The sequence below is a fragment of the Gadus morhua genome, chromosome 22, assembly GCF_902167405.1.
Source record: "Gadus morhua chromosome 22, gadMor3.0, whole genome shotgun sequence".
Classification (NCBI taxonomy): Eukaryota; Metazoa; Chordata; class Actinopteri; order Gadiformes; family Gadidae; genus Gadus; species Gadus morhua.
Window position 1 is genome coordinate 23710750 of NC_044069.1, and position 26470 is coordinate 23737219.

The window sequence follows — 26470 nt, forward strand, 5'->3', positions numbered from 1 at the left end:
AATAGACAAGATATATATTTTCGGACAGGGATGATTATTCCTATTCTATGTTTCCGGAAGAATGTCCTTAATGCATTTATTGAGGACTACTTTCTTATTCACCGAATTATCCCACGCCTCCTGCTCTTATTTGCCCAACCCCCACAACACATAAGTCTCCGCCCATCGCCTTTTACCTCTCAAACCAACATGACTAAAAAACGAACACTGCCGCGCGGGGCATCATGGGAGCAGTAGTCCTCCACACCGGCTCACGGTGGAGAAGGCGAGGCTTCTCTAAATACAACTCCCATCTCGACCCTCGCACGCGGAATCCTGTCATCCAATCTGAATAAGTGGGAGGAGCGCGTCCGCCCACAAAAGCCACAGCTTTCTCTCTGTATCTTTGCTAAATCAATTCTCCAAGAAATAAAGAATTCACACCAAATACAGATCCGGGTAGCGGTTATTTTTGCATGAAGAACGGCGACAAGGTGCACTCCGGGCGGCGAGAGGAAACCCTCGCGACGAGGAGAGGAGCCGAGAGGGTGTTGGCCTGGTGCTTAAATGGCAGTGGGTGGGCCTCTGCCATCACACAACGCCAACTTCGCCTTGGACATAATTCTCCCAAAGCCTAATTTATTAGTTTCTGGTCCATTCATGCGTTCTCCGAGAAGAGGAATATTCGCTGGGCTGTGAAGGGGGTAGGGGAGCGAGGACGGGACTTTTCTCCGTTATTCGCCGTTACACCGTCTTCCTTGGTACCGCCCTTCCTGGCGGGTGGGTGGTTTCGTCAAACGGGAAGATACGCCACAACCCAGCGCCAACCATTCGCGGAAAAAATAGAGGCCGTCCTCCGTTTCTGCCGCCTGCCTCCGTCACTATCCCCGTCCGGCCTTCTGTCTTGAAGTACACCTCTCCCTCGGTATATTAATGCGTTATGAGCGGTAGGTACCCTCCCCCTCCCCGTCTCCACCCATCTTTTGCCTCCCGACAGAAAGGCTTCTGTCCCTTTTGATGCTTCTGTCCCTTTTGATGTGGATGATGAGACGACTGGTTAATTATATCCACGCTTGATCCTCATTTGGGGTGTGATATTTGCAATGTCTTGTGGCAGAAACATGCTGACCACTTACAGTGGCGTGGCCATGTTGTACACTTTGGACTCTAGGCAAATACACTTATTCAGACATGTAAACACATGATACCTTTATCTGAACATGATCCTGCAACGAAACTTTTGTTTCATTTTGCAGACTTGAAGAAGGAAACATCGGGAACAGAAGGAGTGAAAGCATCTAAAAAGGGCAAAAGTTCTGGATCCCAGGTACGGAGCTGGTACGGTTCAGATGTCTGTAGGGCCACGGATGTACTGTGGCGTGTGCGCCAGCACTGGGGGCGTTTCTCTGCTGTGCTCACTTCCTGCTTTTTTGGGCTGCCTTGTTGAGAACAACCAGCCCCTCCAGCCCTGTGACTAGTCTGCAATAGTTCTCCTACTAGCCTAGTACCACTGTGTTAAAACAGGCTGTTGAGGAACGGCCTCAAAATTATTTGCTCAAGCCTATTTTAATATTTTTTTTGCTTGATTGGCTTTTGATGGCTTTCTAAGTACATCTTATGTTGTTTAATAAGTACATTAGTTATAGTGTTCTTGTTGATTCCACTGCCATTATGGTCCTAAAAGTCAGTGTCTACTGTAGAGTGTAAGAGGTGTGGTGCATTTTATAGCGGCCTAGTTCCTTTTAAAAGATAGAATGAGGAAGAGAGAGAAAATGAGAAGGAGGTATTTTCTTCTCGTATGCACTGAGGAAAGAGAAATGTGGTTCTCACACGCCCACCCATTCCTGCTTCCTGTTACACCGCCCACCCAAAGTGGCAGCGCTCTCTCTCTCTCTCTCTCTCTCTCTCTCTCTCTCTCTCTCTCTCTCTCTCTCTCTCTCTCTCTCTCTCTCTCCCCACACTCTCTCTCTTATTTTATTTTCTCCCCCCCACTCCACCCAGGAGTCTTCGCAGCCCTCTCCGCTGGCTCTGCTCGCGGCCACCTGCAGTAAGATCGGAGGCCAGGGGGGAGTGGAGGGTGCCCAGCAGCAGGTCCAGCCGGTCCAGCAACAGATCCCCCTGCAGTCGGCCCAGCTCCAAGGGGGACAGTTTGTGTTGGACGCGTCCGGGGCCCAGGCCCTGCTGCCCCAGCAGCTGGAGCTGGTGCCCGCCCAGTTCACCGGCAACGGCTGGCAGATCATCACCACTGCGCCCGCCATGGCCAAGGAGAACGCCCACCAGCCGGTTGCGGTTACGCTGGCCACCACCATGCCGTGCGAGAGCTCTCCCGGTGGGCGCAAGGTGAGGCGGTGGGCCCCGGGGCCACGTTTGCATTTCATTTCGTCTCCATCTCGCTACTCTTGGAAAGTGTTGAATCTGACTTGTGTTCATTCTCCTCTGGTAGATGAAGGCGATAGGCGGGACTAACAGCGTGGCAGCCAATCAGCAGCAACAATTCCAAATCATCCAAGTCCAGAACATGCCCAGCGCGGGGGGCGGCGTCCAGTACCAGGTCATCCCCCAACTGCAGACCGCCGACGGCCAGCAGATCCACATCAGCCCCGCGCAGACGGCCTCCATCACCGGACTCCCGGAGCAGATGCAGCTCATCCAGACGCAGAGCCAGGGCCAGACCATCCTGCAGCCGGCCAACCAGCAGACCATCCTCACCAGCTCAGCCAACCAGGGGGTCCCGCTGCAGATACGGCCCGCCCAGTCCTTCCCCATCCAGCTGCAGGCCCTGTCGGGTTCCCAGGCTCCGATGATGACAGTACCCATCAACCTCGGGGGCATGACCCTAGCGTTGCCTGTTATTAACAATGTGGGAGCGGGCGGGGCCGTGCAGCTCATTCAATCCGCAGACGGAACTTTTTCGTTCGCCAATGGCAACCAGCTAGTCACCACGACAACTGTATCCGGGACAGGTACAACCGGTACCATAACAACGGTTGCCGGCAGTGATGGGATGTCAGACGGGGGCCAGGTGTTGTGCGCCGGGTTGGACGGTGGAGGAGCAGAAGCACAGGGTCAGAACAGCGACATGGACTCTCCGAGCCTGGCCAACGGGCTGCAGAACCAACCCGACATGAGCGGCACCATCCAGCAGGTGATCCTGGGCCAGATGGGCCACCAGGTGCTGCAGCAGATCCAGCTGCAGCCCCAGGGCCAGGCCTCCGGCCAGCAGCCCCAGCACATCCAGACTCTGCAGCTGGCCCCCGGGCAGACCCTCCAGCCCATCCAGGCCTTCCAGAACCCGGCCCAGGTGCTCATCCGGGCCCCCACCATGGCGTCCAACGGACAGATCACGTGGCAGACCCTGCAGCTCCCCGGGGGGATGTCCCTGCAGGGGGGCCTGGGGGCCACGTTGCAGCAGCAGCTGACACTTGCCCCTGTGGGGGGCGGGGCTGGCCTGGGGGGCGGAGGGCTGGTGTCCTTGGGCGGGGGTCCTCTCACGCTTAGCGCGGCCCAGATCAACCCAGGGTCCGGGGTGCAGACGGTCAGCATCGCCGGGCTGGGCGGCGCGGGGGTCCAGATGCAGGGTGTGCCCCTCACCATCACCAGCCTGCAGGGTAAAGAGCCATGTCACGCCTTAGTCAGCTACATGCTAACCAGCTATGTTATACTATGCACAGGGGGATGTGGCTGTACATGTGACTGCAGCATTTCAACTGCACGTTACACATACAAACAACATACAATAGGTAGCTATTGCCCTGTTGGTTTAACTCGTCGTAAACAGAAAACAGAAAGACAGTGTAACACTCGCTCTCTTCCTGTTTGATCTGTGGAGGTTTCAGTAGCACCAATCTTATCAATCATTTACTCGTAGCTTTTAGCTCTATCAGTACTTTCTCCCCCTCATGAAGTTGCTGTTCCCTTAAAGACAGCTACACACTCCTTCTGAATTTCATCTAAACGGTGTTCCCTTTGGATCTGTAACCCTCAGGTCAACCCCAGGGTCAAGAGGGGGTCAAAGTTCAGTCGCCGCCGGTGACGGTCACCTTGGGCAACGTGGCATCTGGCTCCTCCATGAGTCCAGACCAGCTGGTCCAGAACTCGTCGGACCAGGAGGGCCCGCCGAGCAAGAGGCTGCGACGCGTCGCCTGCTCCTGTCCCAACTGCCGCGATGGCGAGGGGAGGTAACTCTACCAGAACACACACACACACACTCTCACACACATTCACTCACTGACACACACACACACAGGCCTCAGAGAAGGTGTGCACTGCATGAGGGCGGGTGGTGATCATGTGTTTCGCACCGGGTTCATTATTATTCGGGGCGTCTGGGCGACCAGGGCCTTCTGGCTGGTGGAGCTGATGTATTTCTTCCTCCTGCCCCATGTTCTGTTCCTGCTGCTCCAGTGGTCCACTTTCACTCAGAAACGGGTTTAGTAAAGTGAGCTGTGACAGTACACCAGGTTCACTAGTGCTCTCTGTGATGTTAATCTGTTCATGAAGCCAAAGCAGAGTGGAGAATAGTTTCATTGTGGCAAGATTCAAACTACATACAGTAGTTACTTGAAACTCTTTTTTATTGCACCCAAACTTTTGTATCGATACAATTTGTAATAATTGCATATATACCATCATAACTGATCATAATCTCAATTCGGGCATTTAGCAGACGCTTTTGTCCAAAGCAACTTACATCGGTTAATACACACATTGACAGACCGACGGCAGAGTCAAGTGTCTTGCTCAGGGACACATCAACACATCAAGCTAGGATGATGAATGAACTGAAAACTGAAAAATGTTGATGTGTTAAAGTAGGTGAACACACTATGCACACACACTACTGATTTGAATACTAATCACACACATGCGAACACACCTGAATGCCTCTAACTAGGGATGCAAACAATTAATCGATTATCGATTAATTGTCGATAAGAGATTACTCGATTAAAATAAATTACTTGCAATTAATCGCGTTTTTAACCCGTAATTCCCCACCCGTCCACGTGAGGGCGCGCTTGACGCCAGACGTACTTGACGCACACGCGTGAACACAAGCGGGAACACAAGCGAAGCAGGACAAGACAAACGAAAAGCGGGACCTGAATCCGAATACTCATACTTGACTACTATATAGTATGCATTTTGTAGTACGCCAAAAATATAGCGCGTCCGAATGCTCAGTACGCATTGTGTAGTACGGAAGACGTTTCCGAATGCGTACTACCTCCAAAGTAAACCACGGAGTTCACTACGCTATCCCACAATGCAACCGGAGTCTGGTAACGAACGAAGAAGAGATGGCTGACCCGACACCACCAGAAAGACGTTGTAGAAAGCGGCGAAAAAAAGAGACATTAAAAAGAGTAAAATAGTAAAGTAAGTAATTAAGTAAAAGAGATTTTTAATTTAATAGCAACGATGACAAGACGGAAAACAGGTACATTTTGCCGGCATCTGAGGGGAGATACGTCATCTCCAAACATCCGGTGGAGTTTCGGCGATGTTCGGAAGTGTTCGGAGGCGTTCTACGCATAGCTGTAGACGTACTACACTGTCAAGTGTAGTACCGTCAAGTAGTAGACACTGAACAGAAATAGTATGTACTAAGTATTCGGATTCAGCGATGAAGAGGGCAAAACGGAGTGCAGTATGGAGCCACTTTAAGTTGGTTAATGACGACAAAGACGCCAAATGCACAATAGGGCTTTGACTTCGAACTTCGTAATTCGAATATAATTCGAATATCAAAAAATAAATCAAAATTCGAACGAATATTAGGCAGCCCTTAATATTCGAACCTGTTATGGGCAGGCCAAGAGGGAGAGACGTCGGAGAACCTGACGCAGTCTATTCATAATATTGTAATGACCACGGAAGAGGCAGTGACTGAAGTATTGATTAGACAGCGATTTATTAGAAACCTAATAAACCGTTGGAACACGCAAGACCGGTAACCATAGCAACGCCGGTAAACAAACCTCGCAAAACCCAATCCAGGGCTGAATCCGAATACTCATACTTATAGTATGCATTTTGTAGTACGCCACAAATATAGCGCGTCTGAATGCTCAGTACGCATTGTGTAGTACGGAAAACGTTAAAGAATGCGTACTACCGCCACAGTATACAACGGTAGGTCACTACGCTATCCCACAATGCAACCGGAGTCTGGTAACAACGAAGAAGAGATGGCTGACCCGACACTACCAACAGCGGCTTAGAAAGACGTCATAATGAAAGAGGCGAAAAAAGGAGACATTAAAAAAGTAAAGTATGTAATTAAGTAAAAAGAGACATTTTTTAATAGCAATTTAATAGCAACGATGACAAGACGGATAACAGGTAACTATCAAGGTAATTTTGGCATCTGAGGGGAGCTACGTCATCTCCAAACGTCGGTGGAGTTTCAGAGGCGTTCTACGCATAGCTGTAGACCGTACTACACTTGACAGTGTAGTACGGTAGACACTGAACAGAAATAGTATGTACTAAGTATTCGGATTCAGCCCAGGTCTTACTGGTCAAAATATTATTAATAAATATTCGAATATATTCGAATATTAATATTAATAAACAAACAAACTTCGAATATGATTTTTGGGCAAAAGTCAAAGCCCTAATGCACAATATGTGGAAGTATTTTAAAGTACAACAACTAAACGACTTTGTTGAATTACCAACTAAATGTGTCACATTCAGAAGGAAATTCAGCTTCTCAGAAGAATTGCCGCTTATCAATTAATCGATCATCGATCGATAAGATGAAACAACTATCGATTAATGAATTACTCGATAATTTGCATCCCTACCTCTAACCAATATTCCCTCTAAGGTGCACGCGCGTGCGGCTGTGCAGGCCAGTCAAAGTGGCCGCGCAACTATTTGTTTTCAGGGGTTGAAAAACAATAGTATCTGTCTGCGTCCTGCAAGACGGAGGCGTAACTTGTACTAGGAGGCGTAACTTGTTCTTTTCTAAATCACGGTTCACACGAGATCTTCATTGAAGTCGGGTCTTCCGATATTCATGACGGTAAGTAAATTTAAGGCCTAATATTTGAGGTCTGAGTTGCGGTCATTTATGTAACCGCGCACCACTGCTACATACAGATCACTTCCGCGATTTAGAAAAGTACTAGACACGCCTCCGACTACAAGTTACGCCTCCGACTACATGTTACGCCTCCTAGTGCAAGTTACGCCTCCTGCGACTACAAGTTAAGCCTCCTACTACAAGTTACGCCTCCGTCTTACAGGACGCAGACAGACCCAACTCGTTGAAAATCGGAGCATCAAAGGCGACGTAGGCTAGATAATAAACATTTAAAATACTGACATGTCTGACAACCAAGCCGGATGTACGGTGCTTGCGTGCCTGCTGAGTGTGATCGCAGTGCGCAAGCGAGCGAGAGAATGGGAGAGAGATGAGCTTGGAGCTCCGTCCTGGTGGCCCCTGAATTTGGTGGAAGAGAGGGAGGGTTGGAGAGGGAGAGAGAGGCCCATCACCAGCCTGAATCATCAGTGATGGGTTGAGCTGCAGAGGCTAAATCATTTCCAGAATTGTGCGAGATATGCCAGTTGAACTCATGTCTTCAGTCTGAACAAAACCAACTGCCTGCTTAATTATTGGCAGGTGAATATACCGAATGATGGCGGCTACAAGCTCACGTTTTGCCTGGTCTTTATAATCGGCGATCAGAGCATACTATGTTTCGTTGTTTCCATTGAACAACCTCCAGCAGGTTATTTTGCGTGTCTGTCTAGTCTCAGAATGCTGCGACCCCCTATATAGATGTACCCAATCACAATTAAGTGCTGAATATAAAAAATTAACAAAAAGAGCCTTTCTGTAGATATTTGTAACATAATGATTCTTTATTGAAACAAAATTTATTCCACACAATTTTGTGTGACATTATAATATGGGCTATTTTTCGTTCCTTGAATTTCAAACTGCTGAATTTTGCCCTTCTAATAGGGTGGGCCAGAGGTCAATCATAGTGGCACTAGCCCACGTTTGGCGCTAATTTGGCTATGTGCCTGCAATGGCGAAAAGAAAGACAGAGCAGGTGCCCCAGAAAAAGGTCTGCCTAACGTTAAAATAATTGTGGCTAGATTAAGTAGTCCATACTGACACGAAAGATTGTCCAGGTAGGATACAACTTTCAGGCATATTTACATATGAACAAAGCAGTGGCGTGATCTGCAAATTCTGCTCGGAGGCAAAAGCGAAAGGAGAGTTCGCTCGTGGGAAAACTTGGTCCGAGGGGAAGCTTGATTACCTAAAAAGCGTCATCTGACACAGAAAGTCCATGTAGACAAGGGTGTCCGCGCATCCTTAAAAAGTGTCATATGCTGGTCTTAAAAACTGTAACACAAGGTCTTAAATTTGTCAGGGCAGGACCGTTTATTTTTCTCGTGAGACTTTTCAGGAAGGACATGTAGAGAGGCTTCTTTCTTGCTAGCTGCATATATAAACGATTATCTGCGTGCTTGCTAGCTAATCTGCGACAATGGGTAGGTGAATGAGTCTCATTGAGTGACACACATGCTATGCTTGGGTTATAATACAGCGCGATTCCCCCCACCATTGCGTGTTTTAGGTCTTACATTTTATTCAAGGTGGTATTAAAAAGGTCTTAAAAAGTCTTATGCCGCGTTTCCACTGCAGGGTGCGGAACGGATCGGATCGCAAAGGGGCGGTAGGGAGGGGGCGGTATAGCCCAGCTCAGTTCCGAGGTCGCGTTTCCACCGCGGACAGTACCCTTTGTGGTAGGCCGGATGTCGATCGCCGCGGCAGCTACGTAAACATCGTAAACAACGTCTTCCTCCGCAAGAATGCAGACGAACGTCTCCACCTCCTTGTTCGCCCAAGCAAGCTTTTTACGCGACATGTTAATTGTAAAGAATAATACCTCGAGGCTACTGTTTGTTTGTTTTTATCCCCGCGTCACCCGGAAGTGACGATTCTGTCGACCAATCAACAGAGGGGGGGTGTAAGCTAGATTCCCAGGGTACCTTTCAGGCGTCTGGTCTCGTTTTGGGTACCCGCAACGGAGGAGTCCCTAAAATGTGGTCGGAACGGGTATGGCAAAGTCCGGGTCACGCCCACTTTTGGCGTGTAAAACGCGATCCGACCCGCACCTTTGCGATCCGATCCGTTCCGCACCCTGCAGTGGAAATGCGCCATTACATTTCACTTGCTGAAACCTGCAGATACCCTGACACATTGAAAAACATTAAGATTAGACATGTGAACTTCATCGATCAACTCCTCAACGAAACTAATGGATCCCGAGATAGATAAATTCAGAGAGCACGATCCAACCCTGAACAAATAAAATATTGATCGACAATGTAATGCTAGCAATTAATGCCAACATGTCCCATGTTATCATTCAGGATATACACGATCATATGGCAAAATACGTCGACCTACCTCAGAGTTGGAGAAGCAAAAATTTTGCTTTTGAATTTGTGGAATGTATCAACTCAGATGAGCAGACTGAGATGATAAGCAGCATAAGAAAGTGCTTGTGTCCACACACTAATTGTTGATGAATGTATCGATATCTCAGTGCATAAGATGCTTGTGCTTTACATTAAATTTCGGGAGCAAACTGATTTCAGTTACAAGACAGTTTTTCCTGGAATCATTCAGCTTTCAGGATGCACTGCAGAAAACATCCTTGATGCCATTACCAAGTCTATGCAGACCATGCACTAGATATGAACAACATGGTAATGTTTACTTCAGATGGTGCTTCTGTCATGGTAGGCCGACATAAAGGTTGGGCTGCTTACTGAAGCGTCAGGTACCGCACCTGACTGAGCAACACTGCATGGCCCATAGGGGGGAATTGGGGATTGATGACGCATGGAAAGATGTCCCTATAATAAAAAAGGAGAAACGCTACTCGGGACAGTATACTCCATGTTTTGCAGATCATCTGTGAAGAAAGCCAATTCACAGAGATGGCAGAGGTTTTGGAAGTAGATCACTGTCTTTTAGGCCTTTGAATGAAAGTGCGTTGGCTGTCACGCTACCAAGCTGTGCACGCTTTTTTGCGAAATGTCAGCGCATTGACCTAATGCTGCTCCTAAGAAAACTGACTCTCATTGCATTAATACTGTCATAGAAAACTGACCGACACCAAGTACAAATTTGCACTCACTGTTCTAGCAGAAGTGCTTGAGGAACTCGCTCAGCTGTGCACCTGCTTAAAGCGCAGTAACATGCGGTTATGGATGGGCACTGCATTGCCAGAGCGAAAATACAGAAATTAGGTGCGCAATATTAGGAGAGCGAGATCACTGGGGCAAACGAGTGCTCACAGTTTTTGGAAAGTGAGAGTGCAGTAAACACAAGAGACATTATTCTGTTTGTCCATGAAGTTTGTGAGAACTTGAATGCCCGCATCCCTGAAAATGAGCTCAAAGAGTGGGCTGCCTTTGAGCCGGACACGTTGGATCATGCAGTTGGGGAATTTGATCATGGGCTGAATGACTTGATCAATCTGGCGAAGAAGTTCGAAGCGCTTCTGGAGGAAGCAGACGATACGGTCCCGGGGCGCATTTGTCAACAATCCAACAAATTCAAGTTCATGGTTAATGAAAAAAGGAAAATCGGACTGCTCAAGTAATTTTCTGAGATTCTAACCTGGTCGCTGAAAAGCGAGCATTTTCCAGATCTGGTACAACTTCTTGACATTTGTTGCACATACCAAGCATCTAGTGAACGTGGTTTCAGTCTAATGAATGCCATTAAGACAAAATCGCGCAACCGCCTTGAAGTTTCCATTTGGACCGAACTGATGAGAATTAAATCAAGGCGAAAAGAGGGTCCTATAGACCTTGACAAGGTCTTCAACAACTGAAAAGGGGACAAAGACAGGCGAGAGAAGATTTGAGGTAGAAATGTCCAATATTTTCAATTAGACCTATTGGCCTAATATAGATCAAAGTGATCTTGATTACTGCAACAACATTTTGACGTATGTTTAGTCATTGAATCATGTAGGTTAATTCTGTTTTAATACATATATGCAGTTGTTTTATTGTAATAATGATTGCGTAGGCTTATAATTATTGTTAAGCACTGCATTAGCGTTTTCTTTCAATGTAAGTTCCACTTAAATGTTGTACCTGCTGAGAATGAATAAACACCTTGGATACTTTTATTTTGTATATCATTATCAATCATAACCAGTGAACCATTCATAATAACCTCTCTAAACCTTATTGAAGTTCAACCAAAGATCCTTTTAGTTCAACTAAAACTGACTGGTTCCATTCATTAAAATGTTCCCAAAGGTGAACCACAATAAAGGATATTGAATAAATTATCAACCTTGTAGACATATTGATGCATTTGCTGTCATCCCTTTGAATCCCCTATGGTTAACGCAGGTTTGTGGTCATTTTCGGCAGGTCCCGTGGTTGCGAATTGCTCACAGTGCTGTAATGTGTGCTCAGAAAAAAATATGAATTGCTCAGTGCGGAAAGATTAGAGGGAACATTGCCGCTAACCACAATGTCTGTGTGGTTTGTGTGTGTGTGTGTGTGTGTGTGTGTGTGTGTGTGTGTGTGTGTGTGTGTGTGTGTGTGTGTGTGTGTGTGCGTGTGTGTGTGTGTGTGTGTGTGTGTGTGTGTGTGTGTGTTTTGCAGGAACAGCGGGGACCCCTCCAAAAAGAAGCAGCACGTGTGCCATATGGAGGGCTGTGGGAAGGTGTACGGGCAAGACGTCCCACCTGCGGGCCCACCTGCGCTGGCACACCGGCGAGCGGCCCTTCGTCTGCAACTGGATCTTCTGCGGGAAGCGCTTCACCCGAAGCGACGAGCTGCAGCGGCACCGCAGGACACATACGGGTGAGCAGGGCGGGGTCGGGGCTGGGTGTGGGGGGCGGGGGGGCACACTCTCTTAATTTTTTTATTGATAAACATATTGACATATTCTAAGGAAAGCCTTTTTGGGGGAAATGTGTCGCCCCTCGATACGCCTCTGCCGCTTGCCATCTAGGCAGCTTTTAGTAGCTTGTAGTAGCTTGTATTAGCCAGCTTGTAGTAGCTTGTATTAGCTAGATTGTAGTAGCTTGTATTAGCCAGCTTGTAGTAGCTTGTATTAGCCAGCTTGTAGTAGCCTTTAGTAGAACGCTGGTAGTCACTTGCAGTCACTCGCAATAGCTTTTAGTAGCTTGCAGTAACTTGTAGTAGAAACCTTGTAGTCGCTTTCAGGAGGTTGCTGGGACTCCCTGGTCAGAGGGGACTGGGTTTGGATGAGCCCTGGTGGCCAACGCCCTGAATAACAGTTTTATAAACAGGACAAACCCTGCCTGCTTTTCAGCATATACGTTTCTGAACACACGTGGTTTCCAAAGTATGAGCGTAGACCTACTTCCAATTATTCCAAAGATGGTTGGAATATTGTGAAAAAACACATTTCAGGGCAGGAATAGTGTCTGGGGGACGGATCCCCATGAAGAGAAAAAGCATTGCTTCCGTTTCTATTCATACTAATATTTGAATAGAGTCCAATCAGACTTGGCAAGGTGAGGCTGCTTCAACCAGCCATCACCCACACACACTCCCACAGTTTGTTCAGCCCATATTTGACGTATATCACCTGTACATATATATTTGGGATATTCTGACAAAATGTAACCTAGCCTTCTAGCCGCAGTCCCCCAATATGCATAGACGTTAAAAAACCAATTAATAACCGAATACTGAATAGAGATTTGAATACGTACCGAATGACCGAAAATCCGAAAATTCTAATATTGGGGCTCAGCCCTGCTGAATAGTAGTCCTAGTCGTCACAGCATTGGAGGCAGTAGAGTGCCAGTAAAAGGATGTGGGCTAAGGAAAGGAATGACCCCTGCAGTTTAAAGTTCTCAGTAGATCAATTACTTCAATTAATTGGTCCTGATTAAATTATCATTCTGTACAAGGTAAAATTGTCCATTAGTACGAGAGCAACTGAAGGTAGGAATACAGCGCATAGAAATAAGACCAAATCCATTGGATGGCATAAGAGATCCTGGAACCACTGGAGTACGATTAGGCAAATGGAACGAGACCAGAGTAGATCTTGTGAGCCTCTGTTTTGACCCTAAACATGATCAGCATTGACCTCCCGTTCAGCTTCATAAATACACATGGTCCTTTCCTTGACAGCCAGTCAGGAGACAGTGGAGCACACGGCCACACAAGTCTCTTCATAATAACCGTTCCATTCAAACCTTCAATCTAAGTGATGGATTTGGATGGAACGGCTCGTAATAACCACCTACACACCTTGGGGTAACATAGGGGCCCCCTAAAGTTCCCTCTCTCCGTCCCACCTCCCTGGTTCACTCGTCGACCCTCCACCCATCGCGTTCTGCCCCTTTTTTTTTTTATCTCCAAGCGTTGGGAGGAGACCTCGGGGAGGACCCAGGCCTAGGTCGAGAGATTAAATCTCAACACTGGCCTGGAACGCCTCAGGATCCCTCCACATCAGAGCTGTTCAATGTGACACGGGAAAGGGAATTCTGGGGTCCTCTGCAAGAGCTGCTACTCCCGCGACCCGACCCCAGTTAAGCGGTTTTGAAGATGAGGATGAGGATGAGCTTTTTATTGTAGAGTGAACTAGACAGGAAGGTATGGGAGAGGAAAGACAAGCAGCAACGGACCATGGGCAGGAATGGAACCCGGGTCTAGGGACTGGGCCTTAATGGTACGCGCTCTGCACGATGGTTCACCAGGTAGAGCTCGTACCATTAAGGACCAGTCCTTAATGGTACAAGCTCTACCTGGTGAACCATTGTGGAGCCCCCTTCTAACCCTGAATCCCTCCCCTCCTCCGCAGGCGAGAAGCGCTTCGAGTGCCCCGAGTGCTCCAAGCGCTTCATGCGCAGTGACCACCTGTCCAAGCACATCAAGACCCACCAGAACAAGAAAGCGGGCGCGTCGGTGGCCATCATCACCACCGAGGACATGGAGGAGGAGGACGAGGAGGCCGGCGGTGGCGAGGGCCCTGGCAGCCCGCCGCGCATCGTCACCGTGGCAACGCTTACTCAGGACTCGGACCCGGCAACGCCCAGTGCATCCAATCACCAGGCAGAAGACGAGGAGGAGGAAGAGGAGGAATTTGAATAGACATGAAGGCCCGCCCAGCCTGCCCAGAGGTCCTGTGTGTTGTCGCTTGTGGTTCCGTGAGTCAGCCCAGAGGGGTTTTGCAAAAAAATTTGTATATTTTTACGGAAAAATACTCAAAAGAGACAAAGAACGTGAATGATGAAAAAAAAAAAAAAAAAGACCCCATAACAATAATAATAGCAACTAAACAAAATCTAGCGAGTATAATGGAATGAGATTGAGTTTGAGATTTGTGAAGTAATGAATTGCATAAGACTTCATTATATGGTGGAGCAATGGGTATAACCCAAAACTAGCACAACCCAAAATGGAGACCCCCCCCCCCCCCCCCCCAGATTCTACGTGACACCAATATGAAAAGACATCATTTTTTGTTTGATTTTTACGATGAACAGAATCTATCTCTATGCACACTGTGGGGTCTCTGCTTGGTACCATTTGGACTTAAACGAGGGTCAATCAGTCTTGGGACGTCCTGTGTGCACTTCCCATATGCAAAAGGTCTGTAAAATATATACAAGTTCTAAAAATATATAGATATATATCTATATATAGATATGGGTATGTGTGTGTGTGTGTGTGTGGTAGAGATATTAATTGATTTTTGTTATTTTATTTAAAGCATTACATTTTATTTCCATTGGACATTTCAATTTCCGATTGTATGCAGTTTTCATTGAGTTCATTATTCTCATTAATAATGACTGTTTTAGTTGTTCAGTAGGATTTTAACTTACAATGTTCTAACAATGTTCTTTCTTACAAAGAAATGTACATACCTTTTGCACATGGGATGTCAGAAAAATGTCAGAGAGTGGATGGACGTGTGTGTTAAGTGTGTGTTTTCCAAGTCCCGTGCAGTCAGAGAGGATCAGACATAACATGGGAAAAGGTTTCAGTCACTCTGAGTTTGATCCTCTGGTTCCGTTCAGGTATTGATGTTTCCATAGAGACCAGTCAGCTGATAAATTGTTATTCAAGCAAAGAAATCAGAAGAGGGCATAGGTCTAAAAAAAAAAAAAAATGTCTAGCGATGAAAAAAGCACATATTAAAAGATAAGATTTATAAAATAATAATGCATTCCTATGAAGGCCTGCTGCTTGGCCGTTCAATGAAGATGTTTCTATACAGAAGAGAAAAACAATCTAGCTTTCTACAACTTGGTTTGTGTAGTGAAGGCAATACTATTAACGACAATCCTAACGAAATTATGTTTACATTGCCTAGGGTGGGGGGGTATGCTTTTTTTTTTTTTCTGAATACAGAACAAGTCCACCCACCCAGGCGAACACGCAGTGTGCGACAGCATTGCTGTCGTTTTGTGTGGGTGGGTTGGGGTTGGGACTTTAAACACCTGAGCCTTTTTTTGGTGGGTTTTGAACAGAGGTAGAATGTCTATACGGCTGTACATTCGCAAAGAGTTTATGCAAGTGGGTTTTTACGTGAGAGATGATAGCTGCATGGCGTTTGGTAGGTAACGAATAATGGTTTCCATTCCGATTTCACCTCTGCGAAAAAAAAAGGGTTATTTTAGTGTGTGTGTGTGTGTGTGTGTGTGTGTGTGTGTGTGTGTGTGTGTGTGTGTGTGTGTGCACGCACGCACACGCTCCCTCTCTGCTTGCACCTTCGGCCACTTGTGTGACTAAAGTACGACAATGCCTTAACACAAGCTGTATTACTGCGGAAAGTGGACTTTGAGGTTGTTTGCAAACATCTAGGGAGACCTTGGTTGTGTGTGTGCGTGTGGTTGTGTGTGTGTGTGTGTGTGCGCGTGTGCAAGACAGCGAACGATGATGAAATGGCACAATGGTGGTATGTTATGTTCAGTAGTCTCCGAGGCTGTCAGACACACATGTAGCCCCAGCTGAGCAACACTCAGGGTAAGGGAACACACCCACCCGGGGCTTCTACTTGGTGCTGTGGGGTTCTGCCTCTGAAGAGCGATTGGAGCAGAGGAAGGAGGAGAACCTGGGGAAAGAAAGGCAGATGGATGGAGACATGTCTGGGGGATGGGGGAGGGGCTTGTTCCTGTTTAGCGACTTGGATGTTATGATGCGTTTTTTCTGGTGATGTTGCTCCATGTTAGTTCCGTGCGTGACAAATTTTTGATTAAGATAATCGTATCTATTTAATTTTATTTCCTCCCCTTTCAGCACCTCCCCAAAAAAGAATTAAAAAAACCCATCTGCTACTTTATGAACAGAGCCCAGAATATGTTTCTTATTATTGTTCTTTGGTTGGTATCTTTGCCTTTTTGCTGGAGTTGTATTTGTGCTCGTTGGATCTAAGGTGTGTGTACGGCATGTTTCAGTTGGTTGTTCATTTGTTTTGATTTTTGCGGTAGTGCTGCTTTTCTTTTTTTAAATAACGACTGACCATTTATTCTTCTCTGTGCGCCATAATGTGTTTTTTGAGAAATAAATAAGAACGCAAAAAATATTGTTAAAAAAAGGAGACGTCTTTTTCGTAATATTTAGTGTTGACTTTTGTTTCATTTATTTTTTTGTTTGTTTCTATTTTATAGTGACATCTCATTTGTAAATCTTTTTCTAAAATGTTTATCTCCATGACATTTGATAATGGTTTTTTGCCAGATTAGCCTTAAAGGCTTTGGTTTATTGATATTTTTAAAAATCAGTTTGTACAGATGTGTTTGTCAATGAATAAAAACAGATACATGTCAGAAAATAGAAAAAAAACGTTGCCTGCATAACACTTGACAATAAAGTGACTAAAACTGCCCTTTCTGTATTATGTGCTTGGATCATGAATACATTTATTATTAATGTTGTTACCAAAATTGCTTAGATTGAATCATTGAAATTAAATAATTGTCTAATCATCTCAATAATCTCACAAACCCAAATCCAGCAGTGCCGTCCGTAGTGTCCCGTCTAATGTCTTTGTCCATATATGGACTCCCTCGCTTTCACCTCCTGTCTCCTGTCGTTCTCACGCCCATCGGCCCTCTAATAGCCTATAATCTCTCAGTCTTCGGATAATAGGGATGATGGTGCATCTGCAGCGGCCGGAACCGGAGGGCTGTGTGGGTCTTTTTATTGAAAGGTTCTTCTGGTCACCTGCCCCCCGTTCAGATGTGCAAACAAGACAACGGTGATGCTGTTCGAGGATTCAGGACAATTTACTTACTCCTATTTTTCTTATTGAAAAATATTAACTTGTAAATGTATAATATTACAGTATATTATAATTTAAAGAGGCGGTTTCACATCGTTTAGGCTGTGAGCAGGCATGAGTAAAAGGGTCCCCTAGAAAAGGCACTTCCAGGCGCCTTGAGCAAAGGGGTTCAAACTCATCTGCGGAGATACTGATAAGGTTGGACAAAACCTTAAATGAATGATCGTCAGAGATCACAAGTAGGAACTCATCAAGGATGTAGAAGAAGGTCATACCTCAACCGGACCCTGAGGAACGGCACTGGACACATGATTTAGGCTTGGATAAACCCCATTGGAATCATTAAAGAGAATAAGCCTGCTAATAAATCCCTAAATCTATCATATAAGATTAAATCTAAGATTGACATAAAAGTGTGTTCAAAGATATTAAGTGCGTTTCAGTGTCTTTTCAACATCCACACGTCTTCTGAGCGTGACTCAGTCCGTCAGCTTCACAAAGATGAACACTTCACAAAAAAAAAAGAAAAAATGTACAACATTCCCCTGATGTTCTCAGTATGCACAAACTCTCAAACATATTCCATGGGAATGAAGTGAACCCCATGCTGAGCCATGTGACAGTGGACCACCTTCTGACCCCCTGGTCTCCAGCAACAGCACAGAGCCTCTGGTAAGAGACACTCTTGCCGTATTGTGATGTACCTGACAAACACAAGTACTTCTCCCAGCTCCTTGGTCACGGTTATGAGCGGACCTAGCTGTGTCCTACAGAGGCGGTCCCTCCAGAGTATCTACATCCCTTATGTGGATATGCTTCCAAATCTCATGTTGTTTTTTTATTGGCTTGCCGTTTGTGTTCAATTTGATGCATATACTCATGCATTTACTAGTGTGACCCTACTTCAGTAGGGCACCCAGCACAGAAATAAATTGCTTTCTGCATGATAGTTTTCTGATCTGAACCCTGAAGCACTGATGTCAATGGTAAGAGCAACCCCTGTTGGTAAATAGTGGCATTACATCCAATTCTATTTGATAGACAAAGCTAACCAACCATGTGTAAATGAATGGCTTGTTTTTGGGAAGGAAGAGCCTTGGGCCAGCTCATGACATTCTAGCAAAGAAACACATTTTGGTTTCACTGTTAACCAAGTATGCCCATTAGCAGAATGTCAAGGGATTATTAGTTACCATTTGCCTTTCATCAAGTTAACATTAAACTAAAAGACAAGACAATGACTGTGATGCAATCGTTCCATTGATACAGTAGTCCAATACTTCATTTTTCTATGCTATCCTTTATTAAAACCTTAAAGTGTATTCAGTATAAAACAGCTTGAACAGAGTAAAGCCAATTGCATCATTTAAAACTCAAAAAAACTACCATAGAAGGAACAAAAGTACAACTTAGTCAAGTTAAAAGAGTTACACAACAATCCCTGCTCTTCTTACAGTAATAACACATTTACAGTGTAGGCATGTAGCAAATTACATTCACCAACATGTTGACATAACAGCACTTACAACACTTAACTTGTGCATATAACAAGAAAAAATAATAACCGTCAAGAACGGTCCGTCTGTCAGGGTTGGTTCCAGTATCCAGTGGGGGGGGGGGGGGGATCCTCCTCCCTCTACTGCAGCTCCTTCTGAATGCTGTGGGATACATGAAAAGTCAACTCCAGGCCATGTTTCTTCCGCTTGCACTTGTGGGGAAACCTGGAGATCATGCGTGTCTGATTCCTCCCTCAGGATTCTGTCCTGTGTGTCATTGTCTCCTCTGGCTACAGAAACTACCAAGGTTCTCCCTCAAAGACACACTTTATTTTTTCTTTTTAATGGGTCAGAGTCCCTACCTCTCCAGGTACTGGTGGACATTGTCGTGGCCGTTGTAGCGGGCCAGCCCGACCAGGATGCCCGTGGCACAGCGACCCTCCCTCTTGCGACACAGGCTGCAGTTGCACACCCCGCGGCACAGCGGGCAGGCCCAGGTCTGAGAGAGAAGCGAACAGGTAGAGGTCTGCATCATGTCAGGTACCGTGGATTTCAATAGGCCATCATAAGCCTGGGAACTGAACGTCTGAGCTCAGGCACCACTCCCGTTGAAGACAGATTTCCAGCAGGCCTTTCCCAATCAGAAACATTCATCTTGTATGGGCAGGTTTTGATCAGACAGACAGTAATTTCTAAAAATGAATGTGTATGATTGCTGTGCCTTGTGAGTCTAGAAATGGCAGTAATGGTGCCCATTGGACATCCGTTTGTTGGGTCGCATCATTTGTTGAAGGTCTGGCTGAAGTGCAGAAATTAAGAGCGAGAGCCCATCAGTTAATATTCTGTTACCGGTAGTTGAAATTATTTGTGCTTCATGAATTAAAACTATTAGCTATAAACAGTATCATAGGCATTGTTTTAAATTAAAAATTAATGGAGAAAAAGTTTGGCTACGGATTGTTAACATATTGGACCATCAGTGGGGGTTGGACAAGGAGTCCAGCCGTGGAGGGGGGCATTTCGCGATTGCTCATTCGCGTAATCGAGCAATCGCGCACAAAATACATTTCAAAGTGGACCAGCCCACTGGGAAACCTCCCGATCTTCCCGATCTCCAGCCTCTGCTGCAGAGCGAATTAAAATTGCCAGCAGAACGGCTTGGGGGTCTAACACCGTAGTATATTTAAGCAATAGATCACGCCAGGCTACGGTATGTGCTCATTATACCACTGTTAAGGGGCGTTGTCCGGCCCCGACGCGCAGCAGAGGGCCGGCGACCCCCTTCACAGTGGTATAATGAGCACATGCCACTGACTGAAGTGATCTATTGTTTTTATACAACGGTTACTGTTATGGCGAAACGAAAGTCGTAGACACACTACATTTAAAAAGAAACCAAGAAAGTCAAAATAGCCGTTTTATCAAAGAATACAAAAAAGTAGTCCCTCCTGGCTGCCGCTATGCATCGACGGTCGGTCGCTATGCAACACACTTCAGCGTCCCTCCGAGAGAAGGCTCGGCTAGAGCGGTTCGCCGGCAATTTATCCTATGGAGCAGTTCACTCGCCGTGTGCCTAAGCTTTCGTTAGTCTCTCCATCGCCTTGCTCACTCCCGGAGTAACAACATTTACACCCTCTCCATCATCCAACATATGTTTTACTTTGTAACTGTTTCTACTTCCAGGCGCGGAGTGATATGCAAACTTTCACAAAATGATCGGGCGTCATAGCAGTTATGTATACGCTCATTATACAACAGTTGGGAACCAATCAGATCGCTGGATTTAGGTCCCCCGTTGTATAAATAAACTATAACCGCATTTCACATTAATCGCAATTATTACACGGGTCTTCTCAATGCCATGGAATGCTGCGTTCACTTGCATTGGCTCTTCACAACTACCGGCAGTGAATTATATTTGATAATTCACCGTTGCTAAGTATAATCATGAGTATAATTGACTGCTGTCAAGGAAAACAAAGGATTTTTTGCCTCCAATGACGTCTTCGTAACCACTCTGCAAGTACTGGTAACTTGTCAACCCCAGTGTCTTCGGTTGCTAAGCGACGTCAACGTCTTTGGCGGACTATTTCTCTGCTGATCAACACGCGTTGAGAGCGCGTTGAGAGGAGGAGCAGGCGAATCTGCCGTCAGTGCGTGTACATGTACGATACGCAGGTTTATCCAATAAGTGGTAGTGTACCCGCGCACCATTGGCATTTATGCACGCTTGTCTCTGTGTGCTTGTGTGAACAAGAATGACAGGGAGAAAGAGTGCTATGCGGAGATGAATGAATGGAACGATATTTATATTTGAAAAAAAAAAAGAGACAAATCAATTTTTGCGCTCTGATTCTGTGGCGCTGCGCCACACATTAGTCTATGTATGGGAAACACCGAGTTTATTCTAAAAACAAAACATTTTAAACCATATTAATCCAAATGCTTCGAAGGGCCCACACTGACAAATAAAGATCATGAACTGCCCCAAGCCTTTGACGCTCCCGTTAAGTCCCATTCACTGTGTTCATTCACTATTCATCTGTGGAATCACGCATTAAATAAAATACAACTAAATAGTGTGTTTATTTTGTGCCTTTAAAATACTACCTTTGGTCATTTGTGAGTTAAGGGAAAGGCCCTTGCCAGCCCTGAAACCACTCGGCTCCAGTCCAAACACTCAGTAGATTCCCAGTAGTCGATCATGAAGGGTGTGCAGGTGTTTTACTGACCGGGTCCAGCAGGACCTCGCGGATGTCCTCGCCGTAGCGGTTCTTCAGACATGGCCCACAGAAATGACCTTTGACCCCCACGCAGGACCCGCTACGACACACCGTCTTAGTGTCCAGGGTCTTCTGTCGACACTGGTGACAGGAACTGCCCTGGATACCACACAAACCCAAGACAGACTCTGATCAGCCAGGCCTTCCACCACAAGGTGGCACACAGAAACACTGTCACCAGCTGATCCAATAAAATACAAGTCCATCCCCCCTCCACATATTGTCCACATATTGGTAAGCATATCGCTTGGTCAATAATGCACAAGAATTCTATGCGGGGACTTTTACTTTGAAACCTTGAAATCCAAGCAGGATACAACATTAAAACATTAAAAAGGACCAGGGTGGTTGTTGCAGCAGCGACTCACGCGGTCCTTGTCCCAGATCTTGTCTTTTGCTCGGAAGGCGATGTTGTTCAGGTCCTCCGGGGTGATCTCGTCCACGGAGCGCACCACGTATCGCCCCCTCTTGTAGCCTCCGCTCACCCGCCTTTTCTTGGCGATCTTCACACCGTCCTCATTGACCTGAAGCAAACCCCCCTCAGGTCGCACTTTACGCCATACATACACAGGCCATCTGAGGGGCGCTTGTATCCAAAGGGCCTTGCAGCGCCCTGAGCCCATAACGGCTCAGCAACAGCCAGCGCCATGACTCTGTATATTTCTCATGCCTATTCTCCTCTTCGCCCTGATCATTTAGCAGTAGGGCTGTAACGATACACCAACTCACGATTCGGTTTGTATCACGATTTTCGACCCACGGTTCGATACATCCCACGATTTTTTTAAATTTAAAAAGCATTTTATTTAAACACTTATATAACAATTAACTTAATGTAACATTTAATAAGAAATAATTTGGAACACTGAACAGATTTGAACAGAAAGAATATTAAAGTATAGCTAAATAAATAACCAAAGATTGCAGTTGGAGGATGCTTGCAGGTAGGCAAAAACCCTCAACTAGTTTGGTTAGTTTAGTCAAATATCCTATTAGCGCTTCTTATTAGGCTATGTAGCTTAAATAATGACATAATCAGGCCGTATAGAATGCAACATGTTTAATAGCCTAACTTTCAATAGATGGAAAAAAACTTGAACGCCCAACATGAACGTTGCAATAACGAGGCATGTGTTACGAGTAGTGTATGTGTGGGCGCGAGAATGGCAGTGTGCTTATGCGTGTGTGTGTGAGTGACGTGAGCGGACGAGCGAGGAGAGCGAGCGGTAGCGTGTGTCTAGTGAAAAGGCGAACGCTTCCTGTAGAATAATGTACCCATCCTGTCAATAATCGGTGGCCGCTTCATTCCGACCATAAGCAGACAAACTGCTGGTCAAATCACACAAAACAATAGAGACAGGGATCACACAGGCAATTTCTTTCGCGCTTGGCCCACTCTAAATGTCGTTCATATCGCATACGAGGACTTCGACGGCTGTGGAGAAATGCAATCCTCCGTAGCCACGGAGAGCTGTCATCCCAGAGAGGGCATCTCGTCGCATACTTACGGCATCGATGAGAGGGGGCGGTGTCAGCACAGACAAATTATTAGCAAATTTCAATCAGACAATTTGACCGGAGAGTTAGAAAGGGCGTATCGCGCTTCTGCCTTCTCACACCACGAGACAGGTTCGTGGCTTTGAGTGTCTCGATTTCGGTTTTGATACGCGTATCGTTACGGCCCTATTTAGCAGATACTTTTAACACACACACACACCTCCACCAGTCTCCTGATGTCTACGGTCCTGGGGCCGTGCCCACCTCCCCTGGGGGACTCAGGCTTCTCCTCCACCCCAAAGTGCTCTCGTGGGCGGGCCTTGCGGGCCGGGTTGCGTCTCTCCGAGCCGGCCTGGGACTCCAACCTGCGCTTGCGGGGGCTGGCTGTCTGGCCCGTGGCGCTCTTCCTCCTCTGAGGGAGATGGAACAATGTCAACCAAACAACGGTCACCAACGTGGGGGCTCAATGAGTCACAGATCCATGCGAGGGGCATCTCCGTAGCGACCCCATTAACGGTTCCCATCCGTAACCCACCGTCGTGGAACGGTGGTTGCGGTGTTGCCTGGCAACGCTCACCTGCGGAGTGTCGAGTGATGTCAGTTCGGCGATGGTGCTCAGTTCGGCAAACAGCTGGGCGAGCTAAAAAAGGGACAGTAAGGACATACAGAGGGCCACAGTCACCATCCGGTCTGGAGCCGCAGTTAGAGAATCCCGAACGAAGGGTACCGCGTTGAAAGCCTTTGTGTAGACTAGTGTGGCAGTGTACAACAAACTGAAAAATATCTCATTCTACATCTGCCCAAACCGTGTATATAAAGCAGCATAGACGAGGGAGAGAGCAAATCAACCTTGAACCAGGGTGTGTTATCTTAGCAACTGTGACACAACCCAGGGGGAATTGGACAAATGGCCTTAGGGTTGAATCTTCTGCAATGATTTCCCTGGTCTTCGGTAAACTGAGGTATTCATACACATTACCAATCGATTTTCGGTACAACAAAGAACACATCAATTCCTTTGGGATACGTACCATGGCTTTGTTCTCCATGATGTTCTTGTCCCGTTTCTTTAAGCTCAGACACAGGTCCTCCTCTTTTCTGTCGTCGTCGTCCTCATCCAACTTCACCTCCTCCTCTTTCTTCCTCTCTCTGGCCCACATGCGAGAGGAGGGGGGGGGGGGGGGCTGCTGCCGCCACCACCACCACAACCTCCTTCAGTTTATTCCTTACACTAGCTCTCCTGAGAGGAGGTGCTTCCACCGCCCCCAGCTCCTTGGACTTCATCTTCTTCTCAGGGAGCTCCGGTTTGGGTGTGGGGGCTTTCTTTGAAGGGAACCTGGAGAAATTATGAGTTATGGTTTGGACATGTGGAACTATAGGTTGACACACACACACACACACACACACACACACACACACACACACACACACACACACACACACACACACACACACACACACACACACACACACACACACACACACACACACACACACACACACACACGGATATTAAATAGAGACAGAAAGACACATACTTCAAAGCCACACAGAGACTTCTCCTTGGTTGGGCGGCCTCGTCATCAGAGTAGAAGCCTGTGTCTATGTCGCTGCCTTCTGACTCAACAATCTAGAAATGACCAACAAACACACACTGTGATACTGCTAGATAACCTGTTCCTATTGACAAAGTGGGAAACGCGTTGATCCACTACTACCTTATGCTTTGAGGGTTTGGTGAGCCGTTCGCTCTCCTCCACCTCTTCCTCTTCACTGAACCCTTCAAAATCCTCTTCGTCGTCTGACTGGCTAAACAGACGCGCCAGCTCAGCAGTGATGAACTTTGACTTGTAACACGTCTGAAGACACGAGAGACATAACATTGGCCTTTTGCATTGCATTGCTATCATCAACCCTACTACTACTACTACTACTACTACTACTCATGGCACGGAAAAGGCAGAGACACAGAGTCTATTTTAAATGAATAATGTATAAATGTGGTTGAAGACTTGATTTGACTTGAAAACTTGATTGGTTTCAGATTCAGAAACATTTTCTTGGATTGATCTCAAAAGCGGGAGATAACACTAGCATCAGAGACACTATTTTCATTCCATTTCTGCAGCAAGTAATGAAATGTCAGAGCGAGTGCATCGGTAGTGCGAAACAAGAGAGCCTTTATGGACCTAGTTGTATCAAGATGGGGCGCAGGTAACAAAGACATCTCACTGGACCCAGCCAATTGCTCATCGTCAGAGTAGAAATTCTAATTCGTCATTTGACACACATCGGCAATCATTATGGACAGAAAAGTTGCAACAATTTAGCTTACGTTAGCCGAACCACTTTGAATATGTTAGCTATATTTGGAATTTGACAATTCATGCCAATAGTTCAGCACAACCATGAAGGGGAGATTTGAGACGTTTTCGATTATACTTGAACACTTACCTCTGACGTTAAAGTCATTGTTGCATTGGCGTTGGTCTTAACGGATCAAATAAAGTTCCCCGTGTTTGTTGAAAATGAATGGGCTACGAAGGGTTTAATGAACAGCCCAAGTCACAGTCCACGGCTGGGAGGAGGGGTGTAGCACGCTATGGATTTTTGCTCTTGCATTCAGTCAGTTCAACTGGATGCATTTAATATGCATATTTACGTTCATAAAATATATTTATACGTTTCGATTAGTATTTCTAACGAGCAGGCTGTGTGCCTTCACCTAATATAGACTATCCTACTGTTCATATTTTCCCGTCCCCCTACTTTCAGAATAGTAAAGTCTCAGTTTCCCGCGGAAACCAAAGTGGGCGTGGCTACGACCCCACCATGGCCCCAGAGCCAGAGTTGCGACACGCTATGATCTCGCCGACAGGGTGGTCACGTGGTTGTCACGTGGTTTATGTAAGCCTCAATAGTTCCAAACAGGCCGCGCAGTCAATGTTATTCTATGGGACGACAGCAGAGATTTCAATATTGAATGGTAAATAAATATGAATGAAAAAAACACATACAAGTATTTGTCTGACTGTTATGGCATTATTGCATATTTGTTAATGTCAGTTTTACATTTAGAGTGGTAGGGGGACAACTGAAAGCTATCTATAAGTATTACTCACATAAGTTTTTAAGTTTGAGGGAAAGCTTCATGTTCGTGTTAGCATACTGGCTTAACCTTAACTTTTACCCCACATCTGTATTGAAATCAAAGTATTCAAAATGTTTTACCATGATAATTTTAAGATATGAGCCACACAAAGTATCAAATATATTAAAGAATAAATACTCATTACGCTTGGATGAATGAAATAGTATTGTTTTTAATTAAACAATTAGTGTGACACGAACAAGTGAGTGCGATTGTGTGAACAGATTCAACAATGGACACAGCAGGGAACACTATATACTTAGGGCAAACCATTAACATATAACGT

The 26470-nt window shown here is 46.0% G+C and overlaps 2 protein-coding genes across 2 annotated transcripts; one reads left to right on the forward strand and one right to left on the reverse strand.

The window, feature by feature from the left end:
• The first annotated feature begins 205 nt into the window (after nt 1-205).
• On the forward strand, nt 206-16860 carry sp4 (sp4 transcription factor). Its single transcript, XM_030347008.1, is given in 8 exon segments — nt 206-926; nt 1236-1306; nt 1981-2319; nt 2423-3587; nt 3965-4157; nt 11647-11713; nt 11715-11847; nt 13829-16860. Coding segments are annotated over 8 exon segments (2265 nt in total). The 5' UTR covers nt 206-919; the 3' UTR covers nt 14119-16860.
• A 1677-nt stretch (nt 16861-18537) lies between these two features.
• On the reverse strand, nt 18538-25788 carry cdca7b (cell division cycle associated 7b). Its single transcript, XM_030346439.1, has 11 exons — nt 25488-25788; nt 24752-24892; nt 24572-24663; nt 24201-24369; nt 24065-24166; nt 23611-23673; nt 23254-23445; nt 21905-22060; nt 21486-21635; nt 19116-19252; nt 18538-18915 (listed from the first exon to the last, which is right to left on the reverse strand). Exons 1-11 carry the CDS (start codon nt 25503-25505, stop codon nt 18894-18896), a joined length of 1242 nt encoding a protein of 413 aa, XP_030202299.1. The 5' UTR covers nt 25506-25788; the 3' UTR covers nt 18538-18893.
• Between the last annotated feature and the right edge of the window lie 682 nt (nt 25789-26470).